Source organism: Camarhynchus parvulus, chromosome 13, assembly GCF_901933205.1.
Source record: "Camarhynchus parvulus chromosome 13, STF_HiC, whole genome shotgun sequence".
In the NCBI taxonomy this organism is placed as follows: domain Eukaryota; kingdom Metazoa; phylum Chordata; class Aves; order Passeriformes; family Thraupidae; genus Camarhynchus; species Camarhynchus parvulus.
This window is the reverse complement of record NC_044583.1, coordinates 11,960,340-11,978,288: the sequence shown is the minus strand read 5'-3', so window position 1 is coordinate 11,978,288 and position 17,949 is coordinate 11,960,340. Positions and strand designations below refer to the sequence as shown.

At 59.5% G+C, this 17,949-nt stretch overlaps 2 protein-coding genes across 6 annotated transcripts; one reads left to right on the top strand and one right to left on the bottom strand.

Moving 5' to 3' along the window:
- Nucleotides 1-434: 434 nt before the first annotated feature.
- On the top strand, nt 435-14,441 carry TNIP1 (TNFAIP3 interacting protein 1). Of its 5 annotated transcripts, none has more exons than XM_030957663.1 (17): nt 435-565; nt 6,197-6,367; nt 7,367-7,489; nt 7,793-7,875; nt 9,847-10,038; nt 10,213-10,307; nt 10,386-10,467; nt 10,707-10,796; nt 11,041-11,106; nt 11,350-11,481; nt 11,565-11,693; nt 12,008-12,124; nt 12,432-12,557; nt 12,866-12,946; nt 13,062-13,256; nt 13,504-13,594; nt 13,950-14,441. In XM_030957663.1, exons 2-17 carry the CDS (start codon nt 6,235-6,237, stop codon nt 13,973-13,975), a joined length of 1,761 nt encoding a protein of 586 aa, XP_030813523.1. In that variant the 5' UTR covers nt 435-565; nt 6,197-6,234; the 3' UTR covers nt 13,976-14,441. The 5 variants fall into 5 exon arrangements, with proteins under 5 accessions (XP_030813523.1, XP_030813519.1, XP_030813521.1 ...); XM_030957659.1 differs by having other exon boundaries at nt 10,704-10,796; nt 13,955-14,441; XM_030957661.1 differs by having other exon boundaries at nt 10,704-10,796.
- Nucleotides 14,442-15,075: 634 nt separating this feature from the next.
- GPX3 (glutathione peroxidase 3) lies at nt 15,076-17,743 on the bottom strand. Its single transcript, XM_030957401.1, has 5 exons — nt 17,572-17,743; nt 16,451-16,604; nt 16,136-16,253; nt 15,881-15,980; nt 15,076-15,790 (listed from the first exon to the last, which is right to left on the bottom strand). Exons 1-5 carry the CDS (start codon nt 17,656-17,658, stop codon nt 15,569-15,571), a joined length of 681 nt encoding a protein of 226 aa, XP_030813261.1. The 5' UTR covers nt 17,659-17,743; the 3' UTR covers nt 15,076-15,568.
- Between the last annotated feature and the right edge of the window lie 206 nt (nt 17,744-17,949).

The following is a 17,949-nucleotide window of genomic DNA, read 5'->3' as shown; positions in this document are numbered from 1 at the left end:
GAGGCTCGGTGGGGAATTCTCTGTGCCTCAGAAGAACGCCAGCCTCAGCCAGCCGGCAGCACCACCCTCCTCCTTCCCAGGGCCGAGGCCACCCGATCGCTTCGGCACAGCCTCCCCTCAGCCATGGAGGGGGTACACGAGCAGCCCCCCCGGCCCCGCCATTTTGTGTCTGCACAAGCCGGGGGAGCCGCTGCAGGGCTCGGCCTCGCCGCTCCCCTACCAGCGCAACCTCCCGCAGGAAGAAGGCGCAGGCCGGCTGACACCGCCCCTCAAAGCCCCACTAAGCCAGGCAGGACCCCCGGGTACCCCCAGGGAACCCACAACACACAGACACAGCGCCTCCGCCATGACGGGCACCGTCCCTTCCAGCTCCCCGCCCTCCCCTTTATAGCCCCCGCCGCGCGCCCATTGGCTGCGCCGCCTGTCCGTCAGGCTGGGAATTTCCCGGGGGCGGACCCAACCCCGGTGCCGGTGGCGGAGCGGAGGGACCCGGACCGAGACCCCCGACCCCGATCCGACCCCGACCGCGATCCGGGTGGCGGCCCCGCCGTGAGGCGCTCGGCAGGTGAGCTCAGGGCGCTGCGGGGCCCTGCCGCCCTCGCGGACAGGAGCCCTGCCCGGGGCACCGGGGGCTTACGGGCACCGGGGTCGCGCCGCCCCAGCGAAGGGGCCCGGCCCGGAGGGAGCTGCGGGGATCGGGGCTGCGCCTTGCCCGTGTCTGGCCGGTTCTCGGGTGGTCGGGGTCAGAGCCCGGAGGGGGCCAGGGCCGCGCCGTCCCCCGGGGGTTTGTCCCGAAGCCGCCCGGTGTCGCGGTAATCGTGCCGTGCCTCAGTTTCCCCTCTGCCGGGCAGGGCGGGGGACAGGCGGGGTGTCCGTGCTGCCGACGGTGCCCGGGGGGAGCGGGTGGGGGTCCCCCGGGCCCCCGGGCGGTGCTGGTGCCCGGGGCGGCCCCGCTCCTCCCTCGCCCCGCCTTGCACAACCCCGGCGTTTCCCCGGCCCACGCCTCTGCCTCCCGGCTGCCCCCGGTTTGCGATCCCCCCCGGGCAGGGCCGGTTCCTGGGTCCCCTCCGGGGCGGCTGCGGCGGCCACGGCCTCAGGGACCCCCCTGTCCGTGCTGTTTCCCTTTGACTTTTTCCCTCTGGGCCAACCGCGCGTGTCCGCAGCGGATGCTCATCCAGAGGTTTGAACAGCTGGAGTAGGGATGGCAGCATCCTCCTTTGGGAGGGGGGCACAGCTTGTCTCCCCCTTTGCACTCCCTCAATTCCATTCAAGACCCTCACGGAGGGCAGAGAGAAAAAAAAAAACAGAAAAGATGCTGCCTGTCACTGCTGCTTTTGGGTGAGAGTAGCTCCAGATGGGACTCATGGGGGTCTGCATCCCCTCAGAGATCTGGTTATCCTGTTCCCGTGTCCCTGGCACACAGGTTGCCCCCTGTGTCAAGAAGTCAAACACAGCCTTTTCCCTTGAGCAGGTTATTCCCATCACTTGGGTGGGTTATTCCCAGCCCCTGGGGGAATGGGAGCTGTTCTGCTGCCACAAGCTCTTGTGGAGTGTACATTTCATGGAGAGCGCTGTCAGCTAAAGCATTCCTGAGACTGGACTTTGGGCACTGGGGTGAATTCTGGAGACAGGAAGGCTCCAACCAGGCACGTCCTTGAGAGCTGTTTCTGTGGTGAGGTGAAGCAAGCAAGAAGAAAACAGGAGAGGCTTTTTGCTGCCTTTGGCATCGTTCCTGGTTCTGCAAGAAATCCCACGACGCCCTTTCAGCCCGACCTACGCCAGGCAGACCTATTTAGCACGGGGCCGTGGGTTGTTGCTTGCCAGCAGCTGGTACAAAACTCTCGTGGGTGGAGGAAACCGAACCATCTACTCTTGTGGCATTGCAGATTTTGTTCTAAAGCAGCAGTTCTTGCACTCTGGGTGGCACTTCGCCGGTGCAGCTTTGTGGTGTCACTATCTGCTATCACCTCTCAGCTGAAGCACACCAAGCTGGACAGCAGGAGCTTGGAAGCAAGGAAAAGGCTACAAGGAAAGGGGTGGCTGTGCCTTGTTCTGCTTTGGAGTGCTGTGACAAGCAGCCATGATGCTGCTGAGCTCTGCAGGGAGAAGTGGAGCAGGCAGGATGAGCCAGATGTCTTTGCAGCAGAAGACAGGGTCTTGCATAAATCCCCACCCCTGTGCTGCCAGGAGAGCACCACCACCGTGCCTGGCTGCATGTCCTGCCTGCATTGAAGCCTGAGCCCATTCTGAGGAGATCTGCAGCTGTGTGTGGTCAGCTGTGTTTGTAAACCTGGCAGACCCAGGGAAATGCTTTATTTTCTTTGTGAGCAGCCTCATCAGAAGCAGGTTGTTTCATGAAGCCTCTTTGGAAGGTGGGTTTTTGAGGCAAGAGTGGGATTTCTGGCTGGGGGACATCTTTAATACCTGCTGTGTTTTGGGTAGGGCTCTTGCCTTTCCCGCCCTCTCTTTGTGGCGAAACTGGCTGGAAAGGAGCACACTGCAAGTGGAGGTTCAGACATTTCCCTTTGAGACCCAAGCCTTGCAATGCCTGCTTTCCTCTTCTTTTATTACTCCCAGGCCAGTGGACTGCAGTGCCCAAAAAGTCTCATTATTGCTGCCTCCTAAAGGAAACTCTGCTTTTGCTTTCCCTCAAATGAGACCAGTCCAGGAGTGGTTTTCCCTTGTCTGGGAAGCTGCTGGAGCCCTGTATAGAAGAAAGCCAATCTGGGGGCTACAGTGTTTTCCAGTAAAATGATGAAACAAAGAAGCAAAAAAAATCACTCCATGGTGTCTGAGTGGCTTTTGCTTTCCCTCTGAGGAGGCACACTGGGGACCCAGCAGCCCCAGCCATGGGAAAATGATGCTGGCAGCCTGCAGGGATTTGCTTTCACCTCCTGTGATCCTGCTGCGGAGGAGGCTTCCTGTGAATCTTCTGCACTGGAGTAAGGAAAAACCCCTTCTCCTTAGGGGGTTCCCATCACAGGATGGGAATTGAAGGGCTGCCAAGCTCTGGGAGGCTGCTCCCTACCCTGGGGTCACTGCCCAAAGCAGCCCCCCAGCAGTGCCAGCCCCCTCCTGCACAGGCTTCACATCCTAAGCCTTGGTATCTTCAGTGTTCAGTAATTTTAAAGCAGGAATCACATCTTTCTGCCACTTCTGCATGGCTGGAGCAGTGATGGCTGTGGCAGTGCTCCGTGTTGTTCTGGGTGACAGCAGTGACAGCTCCAGCTCACTCCCAAGCCACAGCGCAGCTATTTAAACACCACTCTGCTTTCATCTTTGCCCACGAATCTGCTCTGCCCACTCACACTCTCATTCTCTACTTTTGCTGAGTCGCCTTAAAAATTTGCTACCTAAAGGTCTTGGTGTCCCACATGGAACCAGCAATGCCCACAGGTGCCCGTCTGGCAGTCTCTGACAACAGCTGGGCATGGAGCCAGTGAGCTGCAGCCACGGTCTGAGCCTGGCCCTCAGCCCCCAGGGCTGTGAAATATTGTCAGATCACCTTAGGAACTGTTGACTGGCAAAGAGGGAAGTGTTTTCTGGTGGTTTGGTGGTTTCTGCTGGAGTTTGTGGTAGTTGTGTTTTCTTTGCGTATCTAACCACCGCTAGGTGCTGGTATATGGTCTCCTCTCTCCTCCACTTGTGTTTTTATTGAAATGAGGTTTTTCACTGTAAATCTCACCTGTCAGAACTCTTAAAGAAAAAAAAAAAGCACAAAAAGCCAAGACTGGGATTGGTGACTTGGTCTCTGGTCCCCAGGGTGACCTCTCTGTTTCAGCAGCGCCTTGCAGAAATTGGACTGTCCCTCCCCTCCAGGAAAACCTACCCTGTCCTCAGTGGTGGCCTGGAATGCTGTGGAAACCCCTCCCTCTTGCTGGCTATTGTTTGCTGTGAATTTGTGGCTGGTCTGTGCTTGGGTCAGCTGGAGATAGTCCAGTTCCTCTCCACAGCTGTTGTTTGAAAACAGCTCCTGTGGTCCCTTTGCTGCAACCTCCCTGGTAGGGTACAGACCTTGAGTAGAAAAGTTCTTGACAGACTCTTGATAACAGGGAATATCAGAGGCTTGCAATGGCTCCATCCAGCTGGGAGAATATGGGATCACTGTGAGTGAGCTGTGCTGTTTGGCAGGGTGGTCAGTGCAGCTGGACTCTGAGGGATTCCTGCAGAGGTGGACAGGGGACAGGTACCCCCCATGTGCTATGGGACAAGGCAGAAAACCTCCAGGTTTGGGGTTTGGCATTAAGAGAATGAGGACTGGTATTTCAGGCTGCTTCACAGGACAGGGCAGCTCTTCCCTCTTCTTCCTCCTCTTCCCACCTTCCCTGACACACACCTGGGCTCATCCCGGTGCAGGATGCAGATGCCCCACAAGGTGGTCACTGCAGGGTGGGTTTGGTACCCAGCTCCTCCCAGAGCCCCAGGTCTGGAGCAGCATGTGGTGACTGGACAGCAGTGAGAACAGGCTCAGGTCCCCAGCCAGCCTGTGACACTGTCCCCATCCTCTGCCAGGCTGGCCAGGTAGCATGGGCACAGGTGATGGCATTTCCCAGCTACGAGGGTCCCACTGGGCTACGTGCTGGGCTCATCCATCCTGGCCCTGGTCACTTCTAGGGATGGGGCATCCACAGCTGCTCTGGGCAGCCTGTTCTGGTGCCTCACCCCCTCACAGTAAAGAATCTCTCCCTAATACCTGATCCCTCTGTTTAAGGCTGGCTGTGACAGTGCTGCCGTCACTGGGAGCCACAGCTCGGAAATGGCCCTGGCTCTTCCACAGCTTCCTGTCAGCTGCTCTGGGCTCCAGGAATAGCCTCTCCTCAGCTCACGCCACAACACACAGCTGGGCAGCTCCCAGTGGCACTTCCAGCTGCTTGGGATGGGGCCACTGGCTCCCCATGAAGGGAGACAATGGAGGGCTTGGCAGCACCCATGGATGGCAGGAGGATGATGAGAGGCACCAATGCATCTCCCAGAAGCAGAGAGCTGCTTAGGCCAGGCCCAATTCCCTGTCGCTGAGGCAGGCATTAATTGCTGTTCCAGTTGTGGATGCTGCCAGGTGACAGCTGTCATCTGGAAAGTCCCTGCCGCTCCCTGGGAGGCAGGTCATCCAAACTGGAGGTCAGCCTGGATCACTCATGCCATGAGCATTAGTCTGAGGTTCAGACAGTTTCGGGTACAGACTACCCCCTTCCCCTTTCTAAATGCCTCCTCTCAGCCCTCTCCTGCTCACCAGCTGTCTTGGCTGGGACAAGAGCCCTTTGGGGTGCTCCTGTTGTGCCCCCAGGCAGCATCCCAGCTTCAGCTGGCACCAGGACCTTCTCAGCTGCTGCTCTGCTCCATGTCCTGACAAGCTGGCATCAGGGGGGATAGTTCTGATAAGTTGTGCTGTGATTCACAGCTGCTGCTTTATCCCCCTAGGAGATGGGTGAGACCTGGAGCCAGAATCCTGCCCAGCTGTCCCCAGGCCAGACTTCAGCAAGGGGGAGGCCTTAGGCCACCCACAAGTGCAAGGGACTGGGAAAGCAGTCAGCATCCTGCTTGTGGGTGTTTTGTCTCCTTGGGCTTTGCTCCCAGCCCGGCTCATGCCTGGATGTTCCCTGTGCCCAATTCAGGAAGCCATGCTGCTGGCAGCCAGTTTTTCTGGCTGAGCAGGAGGACAGAGTAGGTCACTGCCTGGCTCCTGGGGCTCATCCCCCAATACTGCCCAAACCTCCCCTCAGCTGCTGGTTGAGGCTTTTGGAGTTGCAGACACTGCCTGTCCCCAGAAAGCCCCTGACAAGCCTTCATGCACCCCAGAAATACCATGTGTTGAGCAGGATGCCCTGGTGACAGTGCCAGGTTTGCTCTGGTGTGGATGAATGCTCCTGAGCTGCGTCTCCATCTCTCCTGGCACGCAGCAACCAGGGGTTGCAGCTTTCTCTGTGCCTGCATTGCCCTGCATGGGTGAGAGCCAGCCCCAAGTGGGGCTGCTGGTGATGCCTGCTCGTGTGACAGTTCTCATGGCCCTGAGTCACCCCACACGTTCTCCCCAAGCAGGGCTGGAGGGGGAAGTGCCTTCACCTGGGTCACTTGTTGGCTGGCTGGCGAGCAGTGAGGCACCAGCACAGCACCCTAGAGCCCCACACAGCTGAGACCAGGGGACTGTGGCACCACCAGGAGCTAGAGAAAGGTGACACCGTGCTCCATTGCCTTGCAGGGATGCCTGGCTGGGAGGCAGGCGACTGAACAGCAGGCATGGAAGGGAGAGGACCCTATCATATCTATGACCCTGGTGGGGGCTCAGAGGAGAATGGATCCATGGCCTTGGAGCGGCTGGTGGAGGAGAACGCCCGCCTGAAGGAGAAGATGCAAGGGATCAAATCTATCGGTAACTGCTGCGTGCCAGGGGGATGAGATCTGCCTTTGGGGCAGCCCAGCCTGTGCCCACAAAGCCAGGGATTGCTTGCTTGCTTGAGGAAGGGTGCTTGTAGAAGCTGGGGGTCTTGGCACTGGGGCAGAAGCAAAGCTCTCCCTGTCCTGGAGGGTTGAGCAGGATGTCTGAGCTTTTTCACATGGCAATGCAAAAGGAGCAAGAATTTTGCTGAACTTCTGGGGTGTTTCATGCTGGAATAAATGGCTGGAAAGAAGAGACAAGTGCTGAAGCAAGGACAACTCCTTGGAGTTCATGGGTGCTGGGACCAGTTCTGCTTTTGATGAAAATCCCCACCTCCTGCAAACCCTGTTGGGCCAGGGGCTTTTCCCAGGTGTTTCTCAAGGAACCTGATGTTGAGTGCTCCCTGCAGCAGCAGGAACATGCCAGTGTTGAAATGTTCCAGCTGAGTTGTGCCACCCTCTTTCTTCTCCTTGTCAGCCTTCCCCCGCTTCCACCCCCAGTTTTGCTTTCTGTCTCGTGAGCCAGCTTCCTCCTTTGAGTCCTGCTTCTGCAGCCGAATTTCCACCTGCCTCATGATTCCTGTCGTGTCACCATGCCCTTACCTGGGACAGGGACTCACTGGTGTGACAGCAGCCCCCCCTCATCGGAGGAGGATTGCATTGTTCATGGCAGACCCCAAAGTGGGGAGGCTGGACCTGTAAGATCGCCACTCAGGCTTAAATTTGTCTCTTCTTGGAAGCAGAGGAGAGCCACACTGGTGCCTTCTGCCTCCTGTAACCAGTCCTTGTGTGTCAGCATGAGGATCTCTGAAACCAGTGAGCCGCTGATCCAGCTTTGCCGTTGGATTTATCCCAGAATAGTTGTTTCCAGATGGAGAAAGACTATTCTGGGTGCTGCTCCAGCCAGATGGGGTTTTTAGTGCTGGTGGATGGGGCTGCTGCAGGACAGGCCCTGGGGGAAGGAGGCTGAGCACCCTTCTGTTGCCCACAACAGGAGAGCTTCTGGAGGAGTCCCAGGTCGAGGCATCCAAGCTGCGGCAGAAGGCAGAGGACCTTGTGAAGGACAATAAAATGCTGATTGGATCATCTTCCTTGGAGGACTTGGTGGAAACTGGAGGTAGGAGATGTGAGGCTCATGGGGGAGGAATAACCTGATGGCTCAGAATCCTGAGCTTGGGGGAAGGGAAAGGCTGTGCAAGAGACTTTAATGAAGGTCCCCTGCAGCCATGTCATCTCTGCAGTGTATCAAACCACTGCCATCCTCCCTTCTAAAAGGAGGTTTCTGTCCCATCCCCATAGCTGGGGTAGAAATCATCCATCAGCCTGACCTTGCAGGGGTGTGCTGTCTGCATCCCTGTGCTGGGTGGAGAGGCCCTGCTCTCCAAAAGGCTCATGGCTGCCTCCTCTCCCCTCTCTGCAGCCGTCGGCCCTGATCCCAGCTTTGCACGGGCAGCCCCGGGCAGTGCCCAGCCGGACGTGGAAGCACAGAAATCACCTCCCACTGTGAGTCTGCTGAGTGTGGAAGCTGCTGCTGGCATGGCTGCAGAGCGAGGCACTGTCCATCTAATTAAAGCAAAAGGGGGAAGCCTTTAGCCTCTAGAAACAGGGATGAACCTGAAAGGAGGGGTCAGCTCCCCTGCTGTACTCCTGGTGGTCCCTCTCTTTGTGTGATGGGCATCCTGGGCTGCCATTTCCTGGGGAGCTCTGATCTGCTGTCTCCCCTTGCAGGGATCCTCCTCAGAGTTTGAGATTGCTGCCATCCAAGCACAGGGTTTTCCCCAGGAGGGCAGGGGAGCAGCGAGTGGCCCTGCTGCCTGCAGGATTTGGTGTTGGCAGGTGGGGAGTTGAGCCAGTGTCAGGGGTTTGGGGATGTGCAGGGCTTCAGTGCCCAGGCAGGCACCATCAGGGCTGGCTGACCCATGTCAAGGAAACCCTTGGGCAAAGCACAGATGAGGGATAAACTGGGTGAGGGTCCTTCCCCAGACACAACTGAGCTGGCTGGGCCTGGGTGAGGGGCCAGTGAAGCAGCCCCAGCCAGATGGGGACAGTAGTGTCTGCAGATGCCACACAGCAGTGACAGGAAGAGCTGTGACAGCCCAGGGAGCTGTCAGTGATGCTCTGATTTTCAGCTGGTGCCCACATTGGGTGGGAAGACCAGGCCTCCAAGCCCTGTCATTGCTGACAGGGTCTGCCCTAGCCAAAGAACCTCTGTGTGCTCCATTTGCTGCCATCTGAATGCCCTCCTGACTGTCATTGCCCCATCCTGTCCTGCTCTGTTTTTTTGTGTGATGGAATGGAGGGGAGAAGGGATGGGGAGCCCGAGGGCAATGAACATTAGCTGGCACCAGTAACAGGACATGCTCTCATTGCACATCCTGTTCTCATTACCCAGAGACACTCTTGGAGGGGTTGGGTCTTACTGGATGCTCCTGGGGTGCAGCTGTGAGGTGATGGAGAGCAGAATGGGATCTGCTTGGCCACCAGCTGCTGGTGCCTGAGCCAAGTCCAAGCCATATGCCCACACCTGGATTCTCCCAGCTTGGGTCCTCACTGCCTCCCTTGCCAGCAGACATGGTGGGAGGAACTGGCTGTGCTGTGCCCCACACACACCCTCCCACAGCAGGTTTGGGGCTGTAAACTCTGGGGTCAGGGTGCTGGGGACACACTGGGCTGCCCTGTGGTGCAATCTGGGGCATTCCCAGCGGCAGCAGGTGAGTCAGTGGGGTTGGGAGTGGAGCAGGCATAGGTGTGCCAGCACAACCCCAGCTCCTCCCAGCAGTGCCGTGTGTGCCAGCTGCTGTGCCAGCAGCACCTCCTAGGCTATAGAGGAGTTAACCAACCACACCAGGGGAGCATAAACCTCCTGGGGACACTCCCCATGGGCAGGGTACACCCTGACACTGGTGGGTGTGACCTGGGCTTTCCCAGCTGCTGTTTAAATCCGGTGCATCACCCACTTGGCTGTCACCTGCCAAAGGGCTTGAGTTCCTGGTGCCTGGCATGCCACAGCAGCAGGGAGCACAGAAGTAGGACAGGTGGAAGGAGAACATGGGAATTGGGGTAAGACCACCACCCCTTCCAGCACTAACCAGGATTTACGTAGAGAGGGCAGTCTCAGGAGCTAGGATTTTTAGTCTTGGTGCAGATGGGAAGAGCTCAGGTGAAGGAGACCAAGGGTGGAGATGCCTCCATTGCTGTCAGCGATTTGAGTGTGTTCTGCTCAGACTGCCAAGGGGCACAGGGAATCCATGAGCTGCTCCTCCACCCAGGGACTTGGTGTGCCATATCCACACTGGGAATCAGATCTTTACCAAGCTGCCACAGTTTTTCAGCGTACTGAGAGGTGCTGCAGAGTGTTTTGGTGCTCGCCCTGCTCCCCACCACAGCCCAGATGGGACAGGAAGTTGATCTGCCCTAAGAGGAACTTTACAATGCTCCTTTAGCTGCTCTGACCACACTTGATCCCATTCCCAGGACTTGGAGCAGGCACCGAACGAGGATGCCAACCTGCTGCCCCAGCTGCAGCAGCTGGAGAACACGCTGAGTGGCTGTGCCAAGGAGGCCAGCAAGGACCAGGTCTTTGTGCGCATGGGCTACATGGCCTCCGAGCTCAAGCGCTTGGCCTCCAAGGTGCACAAGAATGAGCAGAGAACGTCGTTCCTGCAGGTGAGCAAGGCCTGGCCTGGCATTTCATGGAGATTTTCCCCCTGGTGTTTTTTCCCTCCAAACCGATGCTGCTCACCGTGAGGTGGACACCTACATCCTTAGCGTGGCTTGGTGGGAGGTATGGGTGGCCCAGGGCTGGCCGTGGTCCTCACGCTGCCAGTGTTCACCCTGCAGACGTTGTGTGAGACGCTGCACAGTGAGAACAAGGAGCTGCGCACCAAGCTGGAGCACGACCTGGAGCAGAGAAACCAGGCTCTGGAGAAGCTCAGGTGAGGATGGGCTCTGTGGATGGGGACAGGGCTGCCCTGGAAGCTTCTTCCTGCTGACCCATCTCTTCCTGCCCACAGGTGTGAGAACCAGGAGCTCCGGAGGATGGTGACACTGAGCAGCCAGGACAGTGGGAAGAGGGAAGCTGCTGAGCAGCAGCAGGTGAGGAGGCAGCATCTCCTTGGAGAGGGCTGGGAAGGAGGCAGGGAGCCCGCTGACACATCAGCAAAGATGGCCTCATTTTAATCGAGCCCCCAGTTTGTCCCAGTGTGACCAGCAGGACTTCTCAGGGTCTCAAGGGGATGGGGGAGGTAGTGGGAGGGGAACTGGCTCGAGTTTAGCCGGCCTCGGGCACAGCCTCCACAAAAGCCCTGAGGGTCCCCCCCGTGCGCGTCCAGCAGAGCGGGGCCATGGTGGAGAAGGCGCCGGGCAGAGAAGAGCTGGAGGCCAAGGAAAAGAAGGTGAAGATCCTGGAGCACCAGCGCAGGGAGGTGAGGACCAGGCTGGGAGGGAGGCACCACTAAGGAGGCGGGGAGTGGGCAGAGTGGGCACAGGGCTGGGCTGGCACCGAGAGACTGGGGCAGGGCTTCAGAGCTGCAGGGAGCACTGCTGGAGCTGGGATCTCCATCCAGCTGGTCCCCAAAGTGCTTTCATGACAGGAGTCTGCTGGGGACCACCACAGCTGGTTCATAGCAGGATTTGGGCTCCTGTTCAGCCATCCCTCTCTCCCTGCAGCTGTTGGAGGTGAATAAACAATGGGATCAGCATTTCCGCTCCATGAAGCAGAAGTACGAGCAGAAGGTAGGGCTGGGTGCTCAGGGCTGGGTGCTTGGGGGGCACATTCCTGCTGGGTGCGCAGGGCTGGGTGCTTGGGGGTACATTCCTGCTGGGTGCTCAGGGCTGGGTGCTTGGGGGACACATTCCTGCTGGGTGCAGGCTGTGGGCACTCCGAGGAAACGGTGTAGGGAGGTTTGGAGGCTGCCTGTGCCTCCTTTGCCCCAGCGTGAGTCCTTCCAGGCCAACGTCCCCACTCCCTCCTGGCAGGTCACAGACCTACACCAGGAGCTGGCTGAGGCCCGCAGGGCAGTGACCGAGCTGGAGTCAGAGCGGGAGCAAAAACAACGGGATTTTGACCGCAAGCTGCTCCTGGCCAAGTCCCGGATTGAAACAGAGGAGGTGAGTCCCTTGGGAAGGGTAACAGGGAACTGCCAGCCCTGTTGCCCTGCCCTGGCTGATCTCCCCCACCCTGGGTCCTGCAGGCAGAGAAGGAGAGGCTGGCCATGGAGGTGAGGGACCTGCAGCAGAGGATGCGGTTCCTGCAGGAGCAGCTGGCTCCGGTCACCAGGCAGCGGGAATACCAGGAAAAGGAGATCCAGAGGCTGAACAAGGTGGGGGCTAGGGCACAACCACTCACTGCAAAATGTCTTTAATGTTCTCCAGTCTCTTCACCTCTCTCAAATCCAAAACTGACCCTGATAACCCACTCTTGCTCAGGCAGAGACTTGTATCAGGTCCACCATTTCTGTGGGGCCCACCACATCCCTCTGGGCTCTGAGGAAGGGGGGGTTCAAGGAGAGTCTGTTGTCCCTCTTGCCCCTGCCCAGTTATACCCACTTCCATGCTGGGCACATGCCCAGGGTCCTCCAGTGACATCTTGGGCACTGAACTTGCTCTGACCCTGCTCCCCTCTCTTTCTCTCTAGGCACTAGAAGAGGCCCTTAATGTCCAAGCCTCTCCACCACCCATCTTTGCCATGGAGCCAGCAGGGAAGCTGCCACAGCAGGAGCTGCTGACCCAGAATGAGCTACTCAAACAGCAGGTAGGGCAGGGCACGGAGCCACTGGGGACAGGCAAGGAAATACATGTCCTGAATTTCCACAGCAAAGAGCCCTGTGTGCCAGCAGCAGCTGGGCAGGTGTCAGTGCTGGGATGGTGGGGCTGGGGACCCAACTCAGCATCCTCCAGGCATTCATCTGGAAGGACTGCAGCCAGGGGCCATGGAGCCAGCCCACATGCCTGAGGCTTGGCATGGCTGGTGGAGTCAAGGATGGCAGCACAGTGATGGGGTTGCTTAGGGGAGGTGTCTGCCCTCAGCCAGGTGCACCCACATTCTTCCTTCCTGCCAGGTGAAAATTTTTGAGGAAGACTTCCAGCGGGAACGGAGTGACAGGGAGAGGATGAATGAGGAGAAGGAAGAGCTGAAGCAGCAGCTGGAAAAGCTGCAGAAGCAGTTGGTCCTCTCCAACAACCAGGTGAGCAGTGCTGGGTGTTACTAGCACTCTGGGAGCCCCATGTGAACCCCATGTGTCTCAGAAATGCTTACCCCCAGTGTCACAGTCCTTGTACATACCTAAGAGTAGGGGCTGAAGGACAGGAAGGCCAGAGGGGTGTTTTTTCTTCTGCTTGTCACTGCCAGAGAATCTCCTTTCATTCATCTCTTTCTGCACCTCTCCTGGGGGTCTGATGGGGGGAGGCTGGTGCAGACATTCTCTCAGCAACCCTAACTCATGAAGATGGGGAGTGGCAGGGTGGGCTCTGCACTAACCCCTCTTCCTCCCAGCTGCGAGCCTCCAAAGATGATTGCCAGAGGGAGAAGGAGGAGAAGGAGAAGCTGAAGAAGCTGCTGAAACAGCACAAACAGGTAGGGATAGGATGGGAGGAAACCCTCCTTGGGCAGAGGGGCTGGGGGCTGCAGGCGATGGGTGGTGGTGGGCTGCCCTTGGGATCTCCCCAGCATCTGTCGTGGCTCCTTGCAGGCTTCTGGAGAGAGGCTGCACGCCGAGCCAGGCCCGGGGCCGCTGGGCCCAGCCTGCCCCATGTACCAGTACCAGTACAGTCCCCCCATGGCTCCCCCCATGTACCACGGCTACGAGGAGTGGCAGCAGATCCGATACCCGCCAGCCATGCCGGGCGAGCACACGCAAGGACAGAACTTCCACCATTTTCCCCCGGTGAGACTCCACCTGTGCCAGCAGGAGGAGGAGCAGAGGGTGATGTGTGGGTGGGTCTTGGGCTCCCTGCCCTCCAGGGCCACTGAGTCCCAGGGCAGGGAGCTGAGCACATGTGTGCTGGTGGCATGTGACTGCTCAGCCCCCTTTCCTCCCCCTCCTTCTCCTCTTCACACACTGTCAGTCAGAGTGCTGCCTGATGATTCACATGGCGGGTAATTCCCTGTCTCTGTTCCATCTTCTCCCACAGCCTGAGTACCCCTGGCGCCCGCCCTGTGCCATGGCTCGCAGCCAGAACGCCCAACCGGTGGCTGGGGTGAAACCAGTCCCCAAGGACTTGGGTAAGGCTCAGACCCTCCCTGACAGGGGTGCCCATCCTTCACCCTGAGACTTGGGGCACTTGGCTAAATACATGGGGGAGGGATGGGGGCACAGCTTTCCAGGCAGTGGCCATTTTCCCTTAGCCCCCACCTCTCATCAGCTGAGGGGATGATTTTGCCATGGGGTTGGTCCCTGCTGCATCCCTGCCAGCATCCCCACAGCACCTAAAGTCAGGCTGAGCCCAAACAGCTCATGGAGTTAAGGCAGTTGGTGCTCCGGGATAACAACCATGCCACAGCTAGCATCCCTTCTGTGGGGCTTGTGTGAGGATGAAGAGCTGTGCTTACCCTGTGCCACCCCTCTCTTGTGTCTCAGAACAGGCAGGTCCCGGGTTGCCCTAACGCCAAGGACCGGCCACGCTCCGACACCAGTGGAAGAGGAGTAGGGTGTGTGTGTGTGCCCGTGTGTGTGTGTCCAGGAGCTTCCTCCGGCCGCCAATGCCTGTGCAAGGACATGTGCTGCACGTGGGGGGCTCAGCAGCACCTTCCCCCAAGGATATCATGAAGGAGGGACTGAAGGTGCCATCGTGGTGACAGCCAGCATGGGGTCAGTCCCCTGCGGCCATCCCCTTCCCCACGAGGAGCCAGGCCTGGCCTGGCAGCGCTGTAGACCCGAGCCAGGTCTTCAGGGAAGAGGAGCCAGTGTTTGCCAGGAGCTGCCCCAGTGCAGAGCCCCTGGAGGAGTGGGTAACAGCGGGGACTCTCCCGGTTGTGGGAGACCCCACACTCGCAGGCAGGTGCTGGCCGCAGCCGTGGCCTGGCCTGAGGGTGGTTGGTGTCTTCGTATTTATTTAAGGACTGAAGTGTGGCTGAGTCTCTCTGGTTTTGTCCTGGGCAGTCTCTGCAGGGGGAGGGGGAGAGGGAGGGATACCAGGGCTGTTGGTCCCCTTGTGCTTGGAGACAGACTGAGTGCAAGGGGACCCCAACCCTTGCTTGGGCACCCAGGATCTGTTGCCCCAAGTGCATGCCCCCACCTCCCTCTCTGTGCTGAGCCCCTCACCCTCCCCTCTTCTGCCCCCCACCTCTGCCAGGACAGGGAATCCCCTGCTGCCCCCTCTGCCTTTCCATGCAGCAGTGGCCTTGGGGACAGTCTTTGATGTTGCACACAGCAAATCTTGCTCCACGAAATAGGTCTGGAGAGGAAAAAACAAACATAATGCAGTTTCTGTAAGCGTGGCTGTCACAGGTGTGACAGCAGGAGGCACAGGATTCCAGTATGCTCCTCACTGAGGGTTGTCCCTGGTCTCCTGTCTCCAGCCCCTTTTGCCCACCTGTGCTCTGCACTCCCTCCCCATCCTGTCCCCAAATGCTGGGCTGCGATGATAAGTCCATGTCTGCAGTTGCTGTGGAAAAAATTGAGTTTCTCCAGTCAGGCACTGCTACCCCCAGGCTGGCCACTGTGCCCCCCACTCTACCTCCCCTGCTCCTGGCCAACACGTGGGGCTGCACGTTTGCAGAGCCTTTATTTGGTGTTTCTGTGGTGGGTTGGTGAGGGGCTGGCCACCCCCAACCAGGAGAGCAGCACGTCTGTGTGCCAGGAGCACAGGCAGCCTGAATGCACTGAAGAGCTGCCCCGTGCTCAGCACGCTCAGGCCGGGCCCGCCCCAGCCCAGGGCTTTCGGGCCAAGCCTTCATGGAGATGTGGTCTCCTCCAGGGACAGCCAGCCCCTGCATCCTCCCACTGCCTGGGATGGTGGAGAGGAGGGGGCAGGCTGGAGATGTCACCACCAGGGGTGGAGGGGGGACACAGGGATATTGGAAGTATTTACTGAGGTCTCTGCCATGAGATCCTCAGCCCAGCATCCTGACTGGGGGGTGCCAAAGGAGCAATGGGGGGAACAGGGCGTGATTCCTGCTGCTGGGAAACATCTGGGGAGGGAATGGAATGGGAAGCAGACGGGGGGATGCTGGCCCTCAAGCCAGCAGCCTGAGGCTCTACTGGTCATCATGGTTCTCCTGCTGCCGCCGCCTCAGGTAGGTCATGATGTTCTTCTTCACTACAGCAATGTTGGTGCGATGGTACCAGCGCATGACGGGCACACCCTCGGGGCTCACCAGGAACTTCTCGAAGTTCCACTTGATGTCATGGATCCGCAGAGGCTCCCAGAAGAGCCTGTTGGGGTTCCCAAAGTCCTCCACCACGGGGGGACAGGCGTTCTGCAATGGGGAGCCAATGCGTCACTGCCTTACCCCTCCAGAAAGCAAACTGGGTCTGTCCCCCTCATCTCCCCTTGCCATAGCACCCACCTTCAGGAAGGTGAAGATCTTCTGCTCCTTGGCCCCGTTCACGTCACCTTTCTGGAACAGCTGGAAGTTGGGAACAAAGCCACCTCCTGGCCGGACATACCTACAAGGCGGGGAGCAGGGTGTTGTGCAATGGACAGCTCTGGGTGCTTGCACAGGGGTGGTGACAGGACCCCAAACCCCTTGTTTGGGTCCAGAGGCAGCAGCTGCAGCCTCTGCTCCCACTGCTGGGGGAGAGGGGTGTCCCACGGTACTCACTTAAGCGCAGGGAGGATCTCTGAGTTCTGGCCGGGTTCCTGCTTCCCAAATTGGTTGGAGGGGAAACCGAGGACTACGAGCCCCTCGTTTCTCAGCTCATCTTGTAGTGCATTCAGTTCTGTGTGCAAGAAGAGCCAGAAGTGGGTTAACAGAGGGCTGGGCACACCTCCACACCTGCAGTTACCATCTGGGACCATTCCAGCCAGGCCAGGCCCTGGGGAGCAGGCATTAACCCTTTCCCCAGCTCCCCGAAGCAGAATGGACCATGGAGCCGTGCCCTGACCCTGAGGTGCCCGTGCCCTGCAGGGCCCTTACCAACATACTGCAGTGTCAGGCCTCAGTATGTGGCTACGTTGACGAAGAGCACTGTCTTGCCCTTGTACCTCTCGAAGGGGATGTACTCGTCCCCATCGATGGTCAGGGCCCCGTAGTTGTAGATGGTGTCGTTCACCGACGGGTAGCACTCCACCTGTGGGGCGAGGAGCATCCCATGGGAGCGGGCTTGGGGCTGCCAGCCACCCCCATCCCCACGGCCAGCAGTGGGACAGCTGCTGTGGGACAGCTGCCAGCGTTGCGTCCCCTGCCCTGAGTGCCGCTGGCAGCAGCCACGCTGCGGCGTGCCAAGGTCGCCTGGTGGGACAGGCTGGCTGGGGCGGGGGTCTGGCTGCAGCTGGGGGATGTTTACGGAGCAGGGAGCAGCAGGAAGGCGAGTGGCTGCAAAACAGCCGGGGCACGGGGGAGGCTAGCACCAGAATGCCGAGGCTGTGGGCAAGGGAACAGCACCCACCAGCCCTGGGGGACAGGGGCAGGGCAGGGGGTGCCGGTGGGATGGGGAACGGGCCGGGAAGGGTCGGGCTGGAGCAGCCCCTGCATCCGGGGCCACAGGGGTTAACCCAGAGGAGCCCCCCCTGTCCCCGGCAGGGTACCCAGGCTCAGCCCAGTGCCACCGAGGGGCTATTTTGGGAGCTGGCAAAGGGTGAAATCACAGGGGTTGCACTCGAGGAATGAAGGCGCCGTGGGACTGTGGGGTCCCTGTGGCAAGGTGGGGAGCCTGGCTGGGGGGGTGACAGTGCCCCTGCCCGCTGGGCTGTGGCACACGGTGGGTCCCACACCTTCCCGACATGGGGGAACCCATCCGGACATTGCAGGGAAAAAAGCCCCATGGTCTGCCCCGGGGAGGTCACTTGAGGAACACATGGCTTTGTCCCCAACCCCAGCACAGCAATTCTTGGCCCTTGGCAAGAAACAACTCAGAAAATCTCCCCGTGATGCAGGCACCGGGGTTGCAGGGGGAAGGACGGGGGCTCACCGGGCAGCCGTGTCCCTCCGTGTCCCGGGGAGTCCTGCAGAGAGCCCAGGGAACAGGCGCGTCCCCAGGGTGTCACACACCCCCTAAACCCCCCTGACCGCCCCTGGCTGTGTCCCCCTGCTCTTACCTTCTCCCTCTCCTCACTTCGGCCCAGCTGGAGGAGCCCAGCCAAGAAAAGGGGCACAATCCAGCTGCTGCGGGAGCAGCCCCCCATGGCTGGGTGCGGGGTGCGGGGTGCCAGCACCCCCCGACAGCCCGGGGCGAGCGGCCGGGACAAGCGCCGCTGTCGCCTGCTGTCACCTCGGAGCCCGGCGGCCGAGAAATAGCTGCGGGCTGCGAGGGGGGAGCCAATGGCCGGGGGGGGCCGGGCCGGGCCCGCGTTAACCGTGTGGGCTCTGGGACGGACACATGGACAGACACCGCCCGGCGGTGGCATCCAGGGGGACACGGGGCAGCGGCATGTGCCCAGGGTTTATGCAACGTGTCACCCGAGCCGGGATTAAAC

What these genes read in the sequence shown, in the direction of transcription:
- TNIP1 (XM_030957659.1), top strand. Translation starts at nt 6,235, where the DNA reads ATGGAAGGGAGAGGACCCTATCATATCTATGACCCTGGTGGGGGCTCA. An exon ending in TGGAGCACCAGCGCAGGGAG is followed by an intron (nt 10,797 to 11,040) that starts GTGAGGACCAGG and finishes CTCTCCCTGCAG; the next exon opens with CTGTTGGAGGTGAATAAACA. An exon ending in ACTTCCACCATTTTCCCCCG is followed by an intron (nt 13,257 to 13,503) that starts GTGAGACTCCAC and finishes CTTCTCCCACAG; the next exon opens with CCTGAGTACCCCTGGCGCCC.